At 42.3% G+C, this 19,779-nt stretch overlaps 1 protein-coding gene across 5 annotated transcripts in view; it reads left to right on the top strand.

The window, feature by feature from the left end:
* LOC129769538 (mitogen-activated protein kinase kinase kinase 15) overlaps nt 1-19,779 on the top strand; it is a 59,316-nt gene that overhangs the window by 20,798 nt on the left and 18,739 nt on the right. For 2 of the 5 annotated variants that reach the window (XM_055771916.1, XM_055772220.1), the window contains exon 1: nt 18,247-18,773. The exons of 2 other annotated variants lie outside the window; for them this stretch is intronic. In XM_055771916.1, coding sequence (XP_055627891.1) covers nt 18,749-18,773 — 25 coding nt within the window. In that variant the 5' untranslated portion in view covers nt 18,247-18,748. Of the gene's footprint in view, nt 1-18,246; nt 18,774-18,908; nt 19,101-19,779 lie in introns of those variants that run through there. One more of the 5 variants, XM_055772146.1, reaches the window with a different exon arrangement.

The raw sequence follows: 19,779 nt of genomic DNA on the forward strand, positions 1-19,779 counted from the left end.
TCATGCAATACATACGCAATCGCACTGCGCACACTACCAGCTGTTTGTTTACATTCTGTTTCTCGGAAGCATCAACAATGCGGGTTTGTCGCTCAGAGAGCCCGGTGAGTTTCCCGATGGAGAGGGGCTCGACACTTGCCGTTGATGATGATTTTACACTCATTCAGAATGAATCCGGCAGTGTAGGCAGGATTGTCTTATATCACACAATTCTATTTTTTGGAGTTGCACTTCAACATTTCAATTTTGAGAGACTGGAATTTCTAATTTTTAGATGTTTCATGATTAAAAACAGGAAGTGAGTTATATCCGCGGTATAACCGCAAGGTTGATGCAGGACTATCGTTGATTTAGTGATCATTTGTTTGTAGTTGTTGGGTTAGGGTCACCAACTCTAATTGAGCACCACGTTTTTAGTATGTGAAGCTTTAAGCTACAATAATACGTATATTTAGTTAATTCAAATAATTTTTAGGCCTTAGGTTTTATCTTACAAATTTGGTGTATAAATGTTTTCTGGAAGTGGTATGGCGTAAATTGCACGGCTTATAGTGCTAATTACAATGTAATTCTGAAATTCAATATTTTATACTTTTATCTCAATATTCTCTTTTTTTTATCAATCCGTACTCACAATAGCTAGGATGTAAGTATAATATCTAGTCCTGTACAGCAGAGTATAGATTTAGTTAGATTTAAGATTTTATAATAATTTGATCACAAGCCACGACTCAACAATGCCTATTGATCTACACAATGATCCATTCTTTTATGACCCAGTAGCGTTACATGGCATTCTTCTATCGCCATGTCACTTGTTGACAGCTGACGCCACGTCGTAGCGTGAGGCGTTGCTGCGATGAGGGGTCTCGTCGTAACATACTCCCGCCCGTAAACCTCGGTGAGAGGCCACAACTCTAGGAGCATCGGCAGCAGGTTTACTGTTCAACTCGACGTCCAAAACAGCTAATTTCACTACTGGTCTGCGTAAGACCCCCGACGATGTCCGCACCAGCGCTTGCCGCACTCTACCGTCTCGTCCTGGGAAAACTCGCTCAATTCTTCCTCGTATCCACTGGTTCCTCGCCGCCCCGTCAACTACCAGTACTAAGTCACCGGTCTCTAGATTCTTCACGTCCTCGAACCACTTGCATCTCCGTGTGATCATCGGGAGATATTCCTTGAGCCATCTGCGCCAGAGTTCATCCGTGATGTACCTGGCCAATTTCCAGCTGCTTCGTAGTGTGCAACGGTTGTCCATCTGTTCAGTAGGCAGGAACTTTGTCCCAGAAGAATTTCCCAACAAAAAATGGTTGGGAGTCAGGGCCTCCTGATCCGCGGATTCCAACGGAATGAAAGTAAGTGGTCTGGAGTTTATCATTCCTTCTGCCTCCAAGATGATCGTATCGAATGTCTCATCATCTGGCTGCCGCAGGACGTTCAAAACTGATCCTATCGCCACCTTCACCGATCGAACGAGTCTCTCCCACGCTCCACCCATGTGTGGAGCAGCTGGGGGGATGAACTTCCAGGTGGTGCTTGTTGTAGTGAACTTCTCAGATAGAGCTTTGTTACTTGCTTCCCTATGTGCTTTCAGTTCATTGCTGGTACCTTGGAAGCAGGTGGCATTATCAGTCCAAAATTCTCTGGGAAGGCCTCTGAGTGCGACGAAGCGTTGTACTGTCATAATACAAGATTCGGTGCTTAGCGAGTGCACAATCTCCATATGTATCGCTCTAATCGTCAGGCATGTGAAGAGAGCCACCCAGCGTTTTACGTTGCTCCTGCCAACCTTCACAAGCATCGGACCGAAATAGTCCAACCCGGTGAACGTAAAGGGTTGAGTGAATGCTGTCAGACGCATCTCGGGAAGCGGAGCCATCGCTGGAGATCTTGGCATCGCCTTGGTTACCCTGCAGAAAGTACATGAGCGTTCAACTTTATCCAACAGTCGTCTTAGGGCAGGTATTTCGAAGCGCTGGCGGATTTCATTGAAGATGGTCTCTCGGTTGGCATGACGGAAGCGGCGATGATACCAGTCTACAATTAGGAAAGTGATTAAATGTTGGTTGGGAAGAATGATCGGAAACTTAGCTTCGGTCGGTGCATACGGTGCAGCACCAATTCGACCACGGCTACGCAGAACGCCGTTCTCATCCAGGAATGGACATTTGGTGTAGATAGGGCTGGATTTGTCTACGGTGACGTGGTGATTCTCTGGTGACCCTTGAGTCTTGACGAGTTTGTTGATTTCGTCCGTGTAATACACGGTTTGAGCGGTTTTCAGCAGTTCTTCCTCGGCCCGTCGAAGTTCTTCGCTGGTAAGGTTTCCGAGTTCAAGTTTATCCTTCGATCGACACCTGCGAAAATTTTCGATGCCTCGGAAAACATATGCGGCTACTCTATGCATTTTGGTCCATCTATTGAACCTCTCGAATACCATGTTCGGAGCGAAGTGGGTGGCGTGGAAACGAGTTGGCCGAAGCTCTTCTTCTGTTGGGACGATTGTTCGCTGCTTAGGCCAACGTTCTTCTGGTTCGTAGAGGAAGGCCGGTCCCTGGAACCAGGGGTTGTCGATTGTCACAGGCATACCATTCCTCCACTTGGTGGCAAAATCCGCAATGTTTTGCTTGGATGGCACCCACCGCCATTCTGACTGTTGCGTAGAAGAAAGAATCTCTCCTATTCGAACGGCTACGAATTTGTGGTAGCGCCAATGATCGATGGAGCGTACCCACGCTAGAACGGTACTGGCATCACTCCAGCAGAACCGTCGACTTACTGTGTACGTGTGCTGTTTTTTAACAGTTTCCATAAATCGAGCGCCCAAAACCCATTGTCGCCAGCGTTCGTTGAGATCGTTTGGGTATTCTTGGTCCCACTCTATCCCTGCTGCCCATAATTCTTGGATAAATATTTTGCCGTGAATGAGTAGGAAAGCGATGAGACCTAGCGGATCAAATAGGCTCATGACCACTCTGGCTACCTCGCGTTTGGTTGGGATGTGACCATTTTCCAAAATGTGCCGTAAATCCTCTCGCGTACCGAAGGCGTAGATGAACACGTCATCATGCGGAATCCACTTCATCCCTAGCACCGACTCGCATTTCCCATCACGTTCCAAATGTAGGTTTTTGGGTTCTTTCTCCGTAATTGTTTCTCCTTTTCCTTGCAGAACTTCAGGTTCGTTGGATAAGAAGCTGCGAAGAGTGAAACCTCCTCTGGAGTGTACAAGTTTCACTTCATTCGCCACCGCAATCGCTTCGTCGGTGGTCTCGAAGCTGTCCAAGTAGTCATCAACATAATGTTTGTTCTTGATGGCTACTGCGGCTCTCGGATACTCACTGGCGAACTCATCTGCGTTGAAATTTTTGACGTACTGCGCTGACGCCGGGGAGCAGGATGATCCAAATGTGGCTACGTCCATGACGTAAACTTGAGGTTGATCTATTGGTCGATTTCGGAATATGAAGCGTTGTGATTGACAATCAGGAGAACGAATTTTAATCTGGTGGAACATTTCCATGACGTCACCACTTACAGCCACAGGGTATTGGCGGAACTGATATAAGACCATTGCAAGTGGCGCCAGTAGGTCAGGTCCCTTCAGGAGTCGGGAGTTGAATGAGACTCCACCCACTTTAGCTGCCGCATCCCAGATTAGGCGTACTTTACCGGGCTTCCGAGGGTTTGTCACGACACCTAGAGGAAGATACCACACACGGTTAGCCTCAACAGAAGTCAATTCGGCCAAGCTCGCTCGATGTGCATATCCTTTGCTTTCGTAATCCAAGATCTGTTCATGTACGCGCTCCTTCAGTTCTGGATCTCGTTGAAGACGACGTTCTAGAGACTCCAGACGACGGACGGCCATGGGGTAACTGTCTGGAAAGTTAGGTTCATCAGTACTCCATAGCAGACCGGTTTCGAATTTCGATCCATCTGCTGTGCGTCGTGTTGTCTCTCGTAGCAGTTGTATTGCACGTTGCTCGTCCTTCGACTCATGAACTTGATGCGCCTCAGCAACTCCAGCATCCTCCAGTGTGAAGTAGTCTCGAAGCTGTTGATTCAACTCACGATCACGATCCGAGACTGTTCCAACGTGTAACCCGATAATCATCGAATTCGTTGCTTGATTTGGAACATACCCATAAATGCTCCACCCCAGTCGACATTTCGCTCCAATAGGATGGGAGGGTCCTCCTTCACGTAGTTTCAGAGGCACGCATAACCTCAAGTTATCTAGACCAATCAATAATTTGGGCTCGACCAACTCATAGTCACTAAGCGGGAGCCCACGCAAATGAGGAAAACGATTTGCTAGGTCCTGATACTTTATACTTTGCGTAGGAAGCACGAGACGACTCACCGTACGAACATTGGAAAGGGTGTATCGGGAGCTAATATTTTTACCGGAGATGTCGAGCTGCACGCATTGTGATTTTGGCTCGACTCGTGTAACATTTCCCGTCCACTTCAAAGTAAGTGCTTCTGTCTTCCCATTGACACCCAGTTCTTTCGCAACGGTTTCGTCCAGTAGAGTGTACGACGAACCCTCGTCAATAAAGGCAAATATAGTTTGCGAGGAATTGTTGCCATATAAAATGACAGGAAGAATGCGGAAAAGTGGCCACTGGGATTCACCGGAAGTAACGTGGCTGGATGACACGTTTATTTGCTCGAAAGAAGAAAACGAGTGTAAAAGTGTATGATGCTTCTGACGGCATCCGTCAACCTCGCAACCTTTCCAAGAACGACAAGGCCACTTGCCGTGATTATTCAGGCATGTTCTGCAGAGGGCCTTCTGTTTAACTAACTTCCAGCGTTCATCTACACTGGCACCATTGAACTGATGGCACTCAGACACACGATGGCCCGCACGACCGCACGAGAGGCATACCTTGCCGGGTTTCGTGCTAGCTGGAGTGCTACTGGACGTAGACGCTGGAGTTTTATCTGCAAGATGAGCTTGAATTATACCAGTATTTCCACCCTTCGGTTTGATGGTTCTGCTTTCATAATTTGTGGTGTGTTTCTGAACGCTGAATCCCGGCACGGTGTAGGAAACTTCGCTTGCTGCTGTCACCAAACCCGACATGAATTTCCCGAAGGTGTCGAGTGTTACGGGTTGACGATGGGTTTTGTAGACTGCCCAATCGAGTCGTAATGAGCCTGGCAGTTTTTCCACTAACTCCTGAAGGAGTACCGGATTCGTTAGATGATTAAACTGCTGCGCTGCTTTGAGATGGTCAACCAAATTCTGCACTGCTATGCCGAAATGCATAACAGTCTCCAACCGATCGTGTCTGGGTGCCGGAACTTGTTGGATTTTATTCATCATCGATCTGATGAGAAGATCCGGTCTCCCGAAGAGCGTACGCAGGGTCTGAATGACGTGCGGTACACTAGCTGGCAGGAGCAATCGGCTTTTCACCGATTCGAAAGCGTTCCCTTTTAAACACCGCTGAAGTCGAACGAGATTTTCTGCGTCCGAGTAACCGCAGGTGGTTGTTGACTGTTCGAAGTTACTAATAAAAATGGGCCAATCCTCTGGGTTTCCGCAGAAAACAGGCAGGTCCTTTCCTAGTACCTGTCTCGCAGCGATTTGAGTTTGCGATAGTGTTCGAATCGAGGTAACAGGAACTGTCATCGAGGTAACAGGAACAGTTGAACTGGTGCAGTAGAGGGTACTCCGATTGGAACAGATGGGTTGGGCAATGAAGCGAGAAGACTCTGTAGAGGACCTACGACCGGAGGTGAAGGGGGTGGCACCTGTGGTAACGACATGTCCGGAAGCGTTGGTTGGATAGGATTCTGAGGAACTACCGTTAGCGAATGTTCTGGGTCTTCAGGATTCGGGTTTGTAAGGGGTATGTTTGAATTCCCTTGTACATTTCCATCTGATCTTCCAGGGTTTTGACCGTCTAGCCAGTCTTTCACCTTCTGGTCGGAATTTACGACCGATCCACTCCTACTGCTCGCTTCTGCCATCTGCCGAATGATACTCTGCCGCTTCTCAAAGGATTCTTTTTTTATCTGCTGCTGCTTACGCTTCATCTCCAACTCCTCTTGCAGTTTACGGCCACGGAGGCGATTCTTTTCTTCCAGCTGACGCTCTTCCTCTTCTAATAACCTTTTCCTGATCCCTTCTTCTTCCAACAGGGCTTGTTCCTTCATCGTTTTCTCTTCTTCGATGAGTTTAAGCTGCTCTGACAACAATACAGCCCTTACACTGGAGGTCACGCTATCTGGTGGGCCTGGGTTCTTTTTTCCTTTCTTGGAGCCTACCTTTGAACCCGCTTGGATCCTTTTGTAGAACGTGTTCCGATCCCTGGAATTTGCAGATGATCTTTGCTGGATTGTCCAGGTTTTGAGCACTGCTTACACGCATATGTAGCGCTTGGTTGTCGGATTTGCTCGTCCACACCGGCGCATCCAAAGTGCTCCCACAGCTTGCAGAAGTCACACTGGACCATTTCGCATTCTGCCGAATCCGTTCGTTCACAGGATTGGCAGTTCCGAGGGGAATTTTGATCTGCCATACTTCCGATACCCGAACAAATTTCTTAAAGAAATGTTGGGTTAGGGTCACCAACTCTAATTGAGCACCACGTTTTTAGTATGTGAAGCTTTAAGCTACAATAATACGTATATTTAGTTAATTCAAATAATTTTTAGGCCTTAGGTTTTATCTTACAAATTTGGTGTATAAATATTTTCTGGAAGTGGTATGGCGTAAATTGCACGGCTTATAGTGCTAATTACAATGTAATTCTGAAATTCAATATTTTATACTTTTATCTCAATATTCTCTTTTTTTTTATCAATCCGTACTCACAATAGCTAGGATGTAAGTATAATATCTAGTCCTGTACAGCAGAGTATAGATTTAGTTAGATTTAAGATTTTATAATAAATTTGATCACAAGCCACGACTCAACAATGCCTATTGATCTACACAATGATCCATTCTTTTATGACCCAGTAGCGTTACATGGCATTCTTCTATCGCCATGTCACTTGTTGACAGCTGACGCCACGTCGTAGCGTGAGGCGTTGCTGCGATGAGGGGTCTCGTCGTAACAGTAGTTGAATCTATATCCATTCCGAATGAATGAATAAATGAATATTTGGGGGACTTCGAAAACGAGAGCGTTACATTGGAGGCACATAGTCTTATGCATCCAATATTGAATGCGAAAATGTTCTACTGATGGGGAAGAATAATCTTCAGGAGCTTTCCTGTTAATTGCACTTGATTAAAAAATCACAAAACGAAATGCATTTGAATAGAAAACATTAAAATAAACTCTTTTGCCTGAATGTAATTTTCAATTCCAAGGGGAACTGGTAGACTATTTTTCAGCAACGATAACATCTTTTCAGATTCTTCTCGATACTGGATAATAACCGAACAATAAGAGTTCCGCGCGTGTATGTGTGTGTGGCGGCTGTTCCGATGCCTCAAGAGGAACCGTTTTTCGATGCTGATATTCTCTTGGTAGCCTTCTCTTCTCCTCCTGATGAATCGGCTCCTCTGCGCTCCCTCACAGTTCGAAACAAACTAATGCGTTTCAGGTCAGGTCAGGTCAGGTAATGAATCGGACGATCCCTCTCCGTTCAGCTCGTCCAGCAACGATGTTGTGTCCTCACGAAAAATGAAAGCGTTTCACCACCAGAATATCGCTTGAGTATGCTTTTTGTCCGTGGTTGAATCGAGAGAAGGTATGGTTTAAGATGGCAATTTGGAAGGCAAACTATAAGCGAATGAACTCTCTGAGTTTGAAACTTTCCGCGACTGAGCAATAATCGATTTAAAATTATATGATTTTCGCGATACGAAACATTTTCCGTTGCGCGCGCATCTTATATTGGATACGAAAATATTCTACGGATGGGGAAGAATAATCTTCAGAAGCTTTGCACTTGAAAAATCATAAAACCAAATGTATTTGGTCGCAGTATCGCAGTCGCAGTCTATCCATATAGAAAACATTAAAATAAACTCTTTCGCCTAAATGTAATTTTCAATTCCAAGAGGAACTGGCAGATTATTTTTCAACAACGATTGCTTCTTTCCGGAATCTTCTCGATGCTGACTAACCACCGAACGAAAAGAGTTCCGCGCGTGTCTGTGTGTTTGTGGCGGCTGCTCCGATGCCTCAAGCGAAACCGTTTTTCGATGCTGGTCGCTTTCTTGGTCGCTTTTTCAGTGGCATCACTCTCCTCCTGATGGATTCCCTTCTGGCCTAAGATGCACAGTCTCTTGGTGGCACCGTTCATCAGCGCTTTCATGATGAACTACACCACCAGCTTCACCACAACAGTGACAACATGCTCCAATCGCTGTTCAATTATAACTGAGTAGATTTCCGAGCGGCGCTAGCTTATATACCGATAGCCTGTTTCGAAAGCAATTTTAAAGCTATTGAAACTAGTTTTTGGATCATAAAGTAACAAGTATATAACGCGTTGACATTTTGAGTGTTTATCATACCATTTCGTTCAGTTGTTTAGGAGCTGTTAACGCTCAAAATCTCGGTCTCCGCCGAAACGCTTTCGTTTTCGAAACTTTGGTTTTACACCCCGGTATAGAAATGAAAGAAATAGTGGTACTTTCGTATTAGCGTCACCGGAGCCGAAATACAATAGACCTCGCTAACGCTCGGTCGGACCTAACTAAAGGATCGTCTCCTATGTTTCAAACTAACCGGGCAATCGATGGAACACAGGTTTGTTTGCGAAAGGCCGCCGCTTCCGACGGCGGGTCGGCGGCCAACTCGGATTGCGTCACCTCGGCGGCTTAGGGCCGCTTCTGTTCCTTATCCTCGATTGATGAGGACTACGTCCCCATTACGTTGGCCTCAGAATAAATTTAATTAAGAAAAATCAATTCATAATGAAAATTTCGCTCCGGTGGCTTAAATATACCAAATCCCAAATACGCATTTTCGTAGCACTAAAAAATGACAAAACACTGCATACAACAAGGCAACAACAATACAAATAATATTTGAATGCCAGTGATGTTCCTGATTGGGATTTGAAAGTTAATCCATCAAATCACGATTTGATCAGAAAGATGACCTAGGTTATTGTCAGTGCAACAGTTTTTACCCATCTGTGCGTTAGTGGCTCCGTACGAACGAAAGCATGATGGGTGCATGCGGAGCGTTGACCGAGTGGTGGAAGCAAGACGGATCATAGTGTTGCAGCCTGCGTAAAAGAAATATTCGATGCGGTCACCGAGTGGTGGAGGCAAAGCAGAGCACCGTCAGCCTTCGTGTGATAGTAATCAGGGCCCGAAATGAAGACCAACTCTACTCTTAGTAGCTTCGCTTCGACTAGAACTGCTTCGGCAGTCGCCCACAACAAAAAGTGACTTGACTAGAAAATGAATTGATTAGCGTTGACTAGCGAGGATGACTGGTGAACTAGTCCAGTCAGTGGTTATTTTAACTGACGCGACTAATGAATACAAATCTGCCTCTTAATTCAACTGACTTCAATCCACACTTCCATTTCCCCCTGACACTAATTTTATATCCACGTACGCAATCTTATTTTTACGTCCATATGAAGAGGAACGAAAACATGATTTCTGATGCATAAAAGAAGTTACCCCATCAATGGACGGTTCATTGTCTACTCATCGTGAACTCAAACCAATGAACTTAGACATTTATCTAGTATTCTATAAAGGTCCTCGTGTTAATATTAGTAAATAACGTGCAAAATAGCGCACACACACTGAACACTATTTTATACGTGTGAGTAATTTTCGTGTACGATACAAAATAATCTAGCTCACCTGTAGCGTATATCAAACCACGTTGAACTCAACATCGCACAAGTACATGGGAGAGAGAAAGAGAGGAACGAATTCGTTTTGGGGGAAGTCACTTCAAAATGCAATGTGGACAATTTGACTGGGGAGAATGAAATGATATAGTCGAGTCGGTAGAGGGAGATAGCGACTAAACGCCCGACTGACTGTTCAGTCGTTTTGGCGGAGAAACTGCGTGAAGAAGCCAAAAGTCATTATTAACTGAATACGGATATAGTCAGTCAGATAGTCAGCTGACTATTCTCAGTTGACTATGACTATGTAGAGCCCTGATAGTGATACCGATAACACATGATGGGCGCAGTTGTACAGTACAGAAACTCGTGCACGATGAGACATATCTTCTGTGTGAAAAAAACTGTGACGTATGATGATTGCAAAAAACATCAAGTTTCCTATACGTACAGGGTCCACTCTGACTGAACCAATGAATTATTCTTTAAGACTTGGTTCACTATGACTGAACAATTTCGAAATATTTTTCAAACAATCAACAGTTGTGAGTCAAAATGTGCAATTCTGTTTTGAAAATTAGGGCAAAGAGAGGTGTGAGGCTGGAACTGCATAAATATATGGTTGCGTTCAGTATAATAGTCTCTGCCATCTGCTGCAGGCAAGAATATTAGGCTGTCAAAAAAGTCCTGCGGTATTGCGGTTCTGGTGTAGAGGTCGTCGAAGATGCGCCACGCTCCGGAAGGCCTGTCGTCGAAAATTGCGACAAAATCGCTGAATTAGTCGAGAAAGACCAGCTGGGGATAAGTCATCAAACCGTTATTAACCATTTGAAGAAGCTTGGATTCACAAAGAAGCTCGATGTATGGGTGCCACACACGTTGACGCAAAAAAAACATCTTTGACCGTTTCTGAAGCGGATGGTGACTGGCGATGAAAAGTGGGTCACTTACGACAACGTGAAGCGCAAACGGTCGTGGTCGAAGCCCGCTGAAGCGGCTCAGACGGTGGCCGAGCCCTCATTAACGGCCAGGAAGGTTCTGCTGTGTGTTTGGTGGGATTGTCAAGGAATAATCTATTATGAGCTGTTTCCCTATGGCCAAACGCTCAATTCGGACCTGTACTGCCAACAACTGGACCGCTTGAAGGTAGCACTCATGAAGAAGAGGCCATCTTTGATAAACAGAGGCCGCATTGTCTTCCATCAGGACAACGCCAGGCCACACACTTCTTTGGTGACGCGCCAGAAGCTCCGGGAGCTCGGATGGGAGGTTCTTTTGCATCCGCCGTATAGTCCGGACCTTGCACCAAGTGACTACCACCTGTTTTTGTCCATGGCGAACGAGCTAGGTAGTCAGAAGTTAGCCACAAAAGAGGCCTGTGAAAATTGGCTATCCGAGTTTTTTGCCAATAAGGAAGCGAGCTTCTATAACAGGGGTATTATGAAGTTGGCATCTCGTTGGGAACAAATCATCGAAAAAAACGGCGCATATTTGACTTAAAACAGATGATTGTAACTAATTTTATGAACAAATGAAAATTCAAAAAAAATACTGCAGGACTTTTTTGACAGCCTAATATGATAGCACGGTTTACATGATAAAGCATACACTTACCATTTTCAATCATTTTAGGACAGTATTCCCCAATAGAATCGTCAAATACGAATTCATTGTCATCGCTACAGGCTAAACCGCACTCTGAAATAGTGCATTTTCCGATCATTCACATTGAAGGCCAGCAATTTTCTCTGATCCGTTCAGTCAGAGTGAAGCAAGTTCATTTTTTATTATAATTAAAATGTATACCTTCTACCCAAACGGGTTCAAGTATGTTACCGTTTAGGAATATAATAGTTTTAAGAACATAAATAAATTAGTTTATATAAATAAATAAATATATGTAGGTTGAAATAAGAATGTAGAACATTAGAATTACTCTAGGACATAAGTTAGCTATAATCACACGCACACACATATACACACCAAATACACAAACCTGGAGTCGAGCGATATACCATAAAACCACAATAGCTGAAATTCACATGTATAAGTTTCGAGAAGAGACATACGACATAAAAACTTGGGGAAAAGGAAAGCACTACTGGGTCTATAATAAAAGCTCTTTATCCAAGGCACAATGGTCATAGAAAAGTGTCCATACTTTAATAATTTAAATTAAATTGAAAGCACTTGGAAACTGCAGTTCATACAGAGCGGATCGAAAAATTAGGTAAAGAGCATTTGATAAGAGAAGAATTAGACCCAGTGGTAAATAGTGTTTTCCTATCCCAAACAGGACCCAATAATATCGGCACCAATTCAAATCGATTGGCAACAATTGGTGTCATCGCTAAGCCAGCGGTCAACGAGAGACTTCGAGTTGAGTCGCCAACTCGTTGGAAACTCTACGCGCGACACAGCTCTGGTACCCAGCTTGCGACGACGGTCGCCAACAACGTCACAAGTGTCCTTCGCTCGACTCTTGCCGGCCGGCCTCCACACACTTCACACTTCACACGAACACTGTAAGTTAATAAAAATTGGAAAAAAAAAGGAAAATCTAGTGTGTATTCAATTGCCAACTGATCCCTTGATTTGTGCACGGATGTGAAATAAGCCGATCTTGAGCCTCCGCGTTTCAAGCTCGAGCTAGCCATCGAAAAGAGGTCTTGAGAGCCCACCCTCAAAGGTCCCCGCGGCTTAGACCAGGGATCGAGGGCATTTGGGATTAGCCCTTCTGTCTAATCTATTGAGAGCGAGGTAACAAGTACATTTCAACAAGACACGTATTAGCTTCAAGAAAAAGTTTTGTTGGTTTGTATTTGGTGCTTGGAAATTATTGAAATACAATATACAACTGATTGACATATAGTTCACTCTGTCTACACATTAAAGAGAGTACAGTAAACATTCACTAACTGGGCGAAAAGGGAAGACCAGTTATCGACATTTGCGTTTTAACTGGTCCGGCACGTTTAGTCAAATAAAATCTAGGGGAACTTCAATGAATTGTTTGATTCGCGTTGATCATGAAATTGGATAAACAAAAGGAATCCAATGGAAGTTTCGCATTGAGAGTGGCAACAGTTATGAAAAGAGGGGCTTAGAATGAAAGGGGTGTAAGTGATTTAATCGATTTCTCTACATCGACTTTCTCTTTTGGTCATAACGTTGCTGCAAATACATTCCCAGCTGTATTTGACAATGCGGAAGATAGGTCAGAACCTCGTCTATCGGATTCTATAGCAAACTCAAATTGGAACGTTTTTGCAATTGAGTTATTAACTGAAGAAAAAGTTGATGAAGAGCAATCGATCAAGTCACCTACACCCCTTGAATTCTAAGCCCCTCAAATATAATTTGAGGAAATTATTTTTCTGTAATTTAATCAATGTTTTGATCATGCGAAAATAATGTCAATTATCATAACATCTCGAGTTACATTCGAATGCCCCTCACAGCGAATATTCCATTTGAAAATGACATCGATTGTTTACGAAATTCTGCTTTTTAAGTGGTCCAAGGACCAGTTAACGTTCGCCCAGTTAAAACGCAGACCAGTTAAACCAGGACCAGTTAGCGAACGATTACTGTAATATCTGGCCAGTTTACAAACAGCAATGAATAATAGTAAATACACTCAAAATGCACTGCAGTACATTAAACTTAATAGAATTCGATGATGGGTAGAACAATATGTTAAACAGAAAAAGGAATTCTTTATTATGAGCTTCTATCAAACAATCAGTCGATAAATAACAATAAATACCCACATTCCGTTTTGCCTGCCAAGATCGGGTCGATGAAATGTCAACAATCGACCTCAAATGCTGCCACCTTGCAATCGAGTTATCGACCTTTCATATGCATTCATCGAACAACTTGACGCCACTTTTTCGCCAACATGTGCAAGGCGTCGACCTGCTTGCAGCGCTGCTTCCAGCACTGCTTGCTGCTTGTTTGTATTGGTTTGTTATTGAAAATGAAAAGGAAATACATTGATCGATTTTAATCATTTTATTGAAAAAAATAATAAAAATCCATGTATAATAAAAATAATAATGTATATAATGGAATCGGTGCATCCGGGTTGTCTGGAATGACGATTCAAATCCGACTGAGTACATTGATGAATACCTCCTTGCCCTTGATGACACAGATAAGTGGCTGAGGAGGATTCTGCAATGTGCGTGAAGCACGGGATCTCCGATGGGGAAAATTGGTCGAAATACTATCGATGTTGCTGTTGATGCTGTTCCCCTGAATAGCACCCTGGACTTAAAGGATACTGCTGCGGGAAAGCTGATGCTGTTGGCTGGTGTGACAGAAGTGGAAATAAGCAATGTGGTGATGAGGGAAATCATCTTTCTCACTCGCCGATTGATTGAGTCGGATGTATTCATAGCTGAAACAAAATAAAATGATTAGTAAGTGAAAAGCAGAAATGAATTCCCTACTCACCAGTTGTATGATCCGGATAAAAATGCGAACATTAAAATATCATGCGATTACGTTCGCTTACCTCGCCTGTTTTCATTCTACTATACAACGGAATCAGTGCATTCGGGTTCCTCCGGGGTGGTAATTCAGCTGGGCAAGTTGATAAATACCTCCTTGTCGTTGAGTTTTCTGCAGGAAAACGGATGTTGTTGGACGCTGTGATAGAAGTGGAAATCCGCACTGTGGTGATGGGAGAAATAATCTTTCTCACTTACCGATTGATGGAAGCAAATGAGTCGAATGTATTCATTGCTGATAAGACAAGATACAATAATTAATAACTAAAAAGCCGAAATATATTTCATACTCACCAGTTGTATGATCCATTTGTTTTTGTTTGAGATGACAGTTTAGCGGAGTGGAAAAAAGAACCACCAGTGATTCCATTTGGTATGTTTAATTATTCAGTATTTTCGACTAACGAACTATCCGCGTTGACGATATTGGGGAATAGGCATGACAGTATGGATTTGCAGAAGGCATGAATACACTTTTGAAATGAAAATTATGAATGAACATGATTTTTCCTTAATCAAATTAGTACTCTATGTATGTGAAAATCACCATTGCCTGCAAGTGGTGAAAAAACGTCATAAAAAATATGTTTCGAGATAATTTTATATTATAATGACAAGTTTTTTTGAGAATATCTGAACGTCTATAGAAAATAATTCAAATTAGGGTCATGACAACGAACTTTAAGTAGAAAAAATTATGGCAAGAAAAAAATTTCATACAAATTTTAGCAAATATAAACTGATTCGGGCCGACTAATATGATAGAGAATAGTTTGCCTCATACAAACTAATGCCGTATCCAGATGTCGATACCTAATCGTCGTCATCGTGAATAGGTAACAGCGTTACGGTCGTTGTTAGGTCGATGTTTTTTTCGTCGATTGGATTGTGGGTACATACGGATTGAGCGGAGGGATCCGTTCAGTATTAATTAATCATAGTCGCCTGGTGTAACGTCTCACCTCATGTCTCTTTGACAACTTGGCGTGATCTGCTATTTCACGCGCCGTGCTCACTACTGCCAAATTCTCTTAAGCGCAAGAACTGCGACTTTTAATGTAAAAAAAATCGAGAGGTTGTATCCGAGACACGACCGTTTTGGACGTAGGACTACGCAATCTTTATTTTTTTTTAATTTGTTGGTTTATCATTTCGAATGTTATTTCCGAATACGTCGAAATTTCATAACTCTTTAGTAAAAAGTTCCGGTGATCCTGAAAAGGTTTAATGGCTTGCATGGTTTTGTAGAATCATTTCGAAACGTAATGATTCTTTCTTGCCTTTGCGAGAACAATTCACTAATTGGTCTTATGTCGTAATTTGTTTTTTATATCAATGCACCCATTGCACTGATTCGGATGGTTGTGCTAATTGCAATGCCAGATGCACTTCGAGCGAAATATTCGTTAGCGTTCACAACTCGAGGGGAAACATAAAACACAAAACGAGCAGAATAAGCGACTTTTGTTGTTTCGGGCACTGAAAGATTCTGAGAATTTTCCTCAGAGGAGAAGCAATACTTATACGCTAGCGACAGCTTAGATAATATGCAAGGGTGGAGTTTACTTCACAAATATTCTCGTTTCGCTATCCCCCTTCGTTGTTTCTATTCCAGCGGCGTCATAAGTTGCTCGTTATTGACAGCTCTGTTCGGGAAAGCACATAAATGAACAGAACAAAATGTATGGGGAAATGGGAATGCTTCCAATTTTCATCAATTTAAACCATATACAGACTATGGGATTGTAATGTATAGCATATCAAACAAATCTTACAAAATTTTCGATTCGATTGGTATGGAAATCGTTAAAATCCGTTCGCAGCAAAAATAGTTATTAACGTTAACTTTATTTCATAAAAACATGACCTGTTTTCTGATTTGGTACCCTTAATGTAAGACGTAGTCCTACGTAAAAAATGACAGTGTGAAACAAACCGGTAGAAATTATGCTTTAAGGTGAAGATGGAAGCTAACCACAATGGCGTTCATTTCTTTCATCTCCCTCACTCACCCCTCGCCGGAAAATCAATAATTTCGCGAAACAGTGTGAAGAAAATGATCGTTTTCGCACACTTCCCATCAAGTAATATCAACCAAACACTAATCGATTACTCAAGAGATATTAAATTTCCATCTGCTGTCGCACTGTATAGTGAAAAACATCGGAAAACTCGAACTAGTGCTCTGAAAGTTAAATTTTCTTTTTTCAGTTTTCGGCAATGGTTTTGTTTGTATTGGTGAAAGCATCGTTATTTTTTCGACACTGATGCCAGACAACATCATCAAAAAAGCTATAAAACCCACTCAATAAAATGTTATTTCAGAGTCATAGTGTTTCATGTCATGAAAATCAATAGAATAAAATTGTGTTGATATCAATACATTTATTAATTTTACGTTTAAAGAGTCTATAATGTAAGTTTTAGCAACTTTAACATTGGGTAAGAAAATTGTATTGCAGAGCTCGGAACACTGCCACGGCTGCCTATGCTTCCAAAAACAGTAAACAGAAAAGAATTACATTCAATCAAAATGCCGCGGCCAACGAAGAGAAGGGTTAATGCTCTCCAACGTGAACAATACGACCAACGAAGGAAAATATTAAGGAATTATCGAGTTACTATGCAGAGGAATTTGTTAATACCAAATCAGCCCCAATTCGCATGTGTTATCAATTTGCTCATGTTACACTCGCGTATAATTAGAATTTTACTTCATATGCAAATGCACCTTCTATATATGTTTATATTTGCAATTGTGCATCGGAACATATCGTTCATACATTTCACTTTAGTATTGAATTGTTATTTTTTCCAAATATATTCAAAGATTAGTGTCAATGAAGCACCACACAGTCTGATAAGCGAATTGATCTATTTACGTGTGCTTTGCTCTTCTCTCACTTACACTATTACCCCATTTTTACACGTGGGTTTACCTATACTACTACAATGGCTAGCTTCCACCTTCTCATTAAAGCTCTTTATTAAAATCACAAATCTTATATACAATCACAATCAAATTTAAAAATCACAATTCACAATTAAAATCAAACATTTGCATGCCGGGGGGGGGGGGGGGATTGGTCGGCTTCGCTTTCCGTTGGGGCCGAGAGATTTAGACGTAGGACTATGTCTTTGATTTTTATGTAGGGGGGTCATTCTACGAAAAAAATAAGGGATTTCAAATGCATATTACGCAAAATCATTATTGCGATATATGTTATAGTGTATACCATTAGATTTTTTTTTTTAGATTTTACTCGCTGTTTGTATGTTTGCATACAATTCGGGCATTACCCTCCATCGTAGAGAAAGGCAAACCGTTCACGAATGGTACGAAAGATGTTCGTCTAGTTCGTCAAAAACATTGGACGAACGGGTCTTCTTATTTTTGAAAGCGGTAGTTCACCATACGAACGGATTCCGGAAGAACTGTTTGGGAACGAATGTGCAGCTTAACTGAATACATGTGGAAAGCAGATTGCGTTGGACGGAACGTATCGATAGAATGAAAACGCTCGGAGAAAACTAAAAAAGATAACGATATTGTCATTCACAAGCAAAACGCCTTCCTTATTTTATTAATTTATGCTTGAAATAAATTTAAAATTAAGATGATTGGTTTCATCAATTAAATTTGATTCTCAGAAAAGCTTTATTTTCAATTAATGTATTTTTTTTTTGTTGTAGCTAGCATCTCCGTCCATCTAGCTGTCTATTACTAACTTTCTCTCTAACTATAAATATAGCATTATATTGTAAATATCATGATCCTTAAGCGACAGAAATGTACCGCTCAGCAAATCCGCCACCAGTGCGATTACAGAAGTGGGACATGCGTGCGCTCCGCGAGTGACCATTCCGACCGCATGCAGAGGGCCACTCTCTTCGCCGCTCATGGATCCCACCAACAGTCTCGCGCTATCGTCACTCCGCGGAAGACGTGTTTTCGTATTAATTCCAGCGCGCCACTTATCCGATTCTCCTTGGGCTCGAGGAGCGGTCGTGAACCCAGAAGGTTCAAGTTCAAAATTGTTTTATTCGTAGACTGTGGTTAGTCATCATTTGCGCGCCGAATATTATTCGGTTGATAGAGTAACACAATGTGATGTTTTTTTTTTGTTTTGATCAATTGTGAAACGCGCGCGCGCCTGGAGAAAAGGGACTCGAGATAAACATTGCGCGTGGATTTCACACGCCGCATTCTTGCGAAAAGTTTGCTGCGTTTTGTCGCTTAGACCCGCTTGAAGTTATTGGTCGATGCGATCATCGTCCGGAAATAGATCTGTTTTGGTTTCTCGATTGCTAGCGCTGCCTGCTGCCGGCTGATTTGCGTTTTCTGAGGGAGGCCTGCAATCGAACTCGAAGCGTCGTCTCCGAGGTGGACAGTTTTCCACCCACTGAAGGAAAAAGTTACTGTTGATTGAATGTATCCAGTTCAGCTGCCGAAGAGTAAGTCTTGCTTTGAGTTTCCTTATCGGTGATAATAGGAAGTGATTTATTGAGTTGGTGATGCGCTTTTCTCAGTAATCGGTATCGTAGCTATTCCGGCGAATGTTTGATTGATTCGCGTTCTCAGTGATTTATTGAAACCAAGTCAAAAATAAAACAAAAACCATTTTTTGCACGATCACCTGTGATTATTTCTAGTCGATGAATCATTGTTTCCAAATTGGAGATTTTGTGAATGAAAATAATGAAACAAGACAAATTGCAAATCCGTTGTATATGTGGGAAGGTCCAGTAGCAACTTTACAGTTGACGTAATTCTTAAGAAAGGTAAACAAATTGTTTTGCGTGGGTAACAATGATTGATGTAGATCAAGAGTTTGTGTCTAGCTTTGTAAGCAATTGTTTATTTATGTGTGGTATTTGTCTAGCTTTTAGCGTTTGAATGTTATTTTTTTATAATTCGTTTATGTTTACATGCTCAGATTTGAATATGATGAAACATGCTCTTAATTAATTTTTTACTGATTGGCGAGTGATCACTACTGTTGGGATCCTGGATTACATTCCACTTGCAATCTAACGATAGTGAATTTGAGCAAAGCGGAAGGTCAAGAGCACTGGACTGAGGAGGAGATTTAGGTACACGTGTTGTTTCTCAAGTATTAAAAACGGTCATTTTGAAGCTGTTACAAAGATCATATATCAAACAATGAACGGTTATTGTCGTACTGTTCTCCCCAGGCAGTTCCGTGAGAGTTGAAGTCTCCCATGATCAATCGTGACTCGGGAAGGAGTGAGCATATGTCAACAAGTTGCTTGCGGCTAGTAATGTCTAAATTTTTCATTTATCCGATTATCGATTAATCGTTCGGACATTTTTCAATATTCGATTCATTCGAATAATTGTTTTTCAATATTCGATTAATCGAGCGGATATTTATTTCTTGTAATAATCACGTATCACGTTGTCATGCTGGTCGCGTGGTCTATCGGGTTGTCGATGCTA

Source organism: Toxorhynchites rutilus, chromosome 1 (genome assembly GCF_029784135.1).
Source record: "Toxorhynchites rutilus septentrionalis strain SRP chromosome 1, ASM2978413v1, whole genome shotgun sequence".
Lineage (NCBI taxonomy): Eukaryota > Metazoa > Arthropoda > Insecta > Diptera > Culicidae > Toxorhynchites > Toxorhynchites rutilus.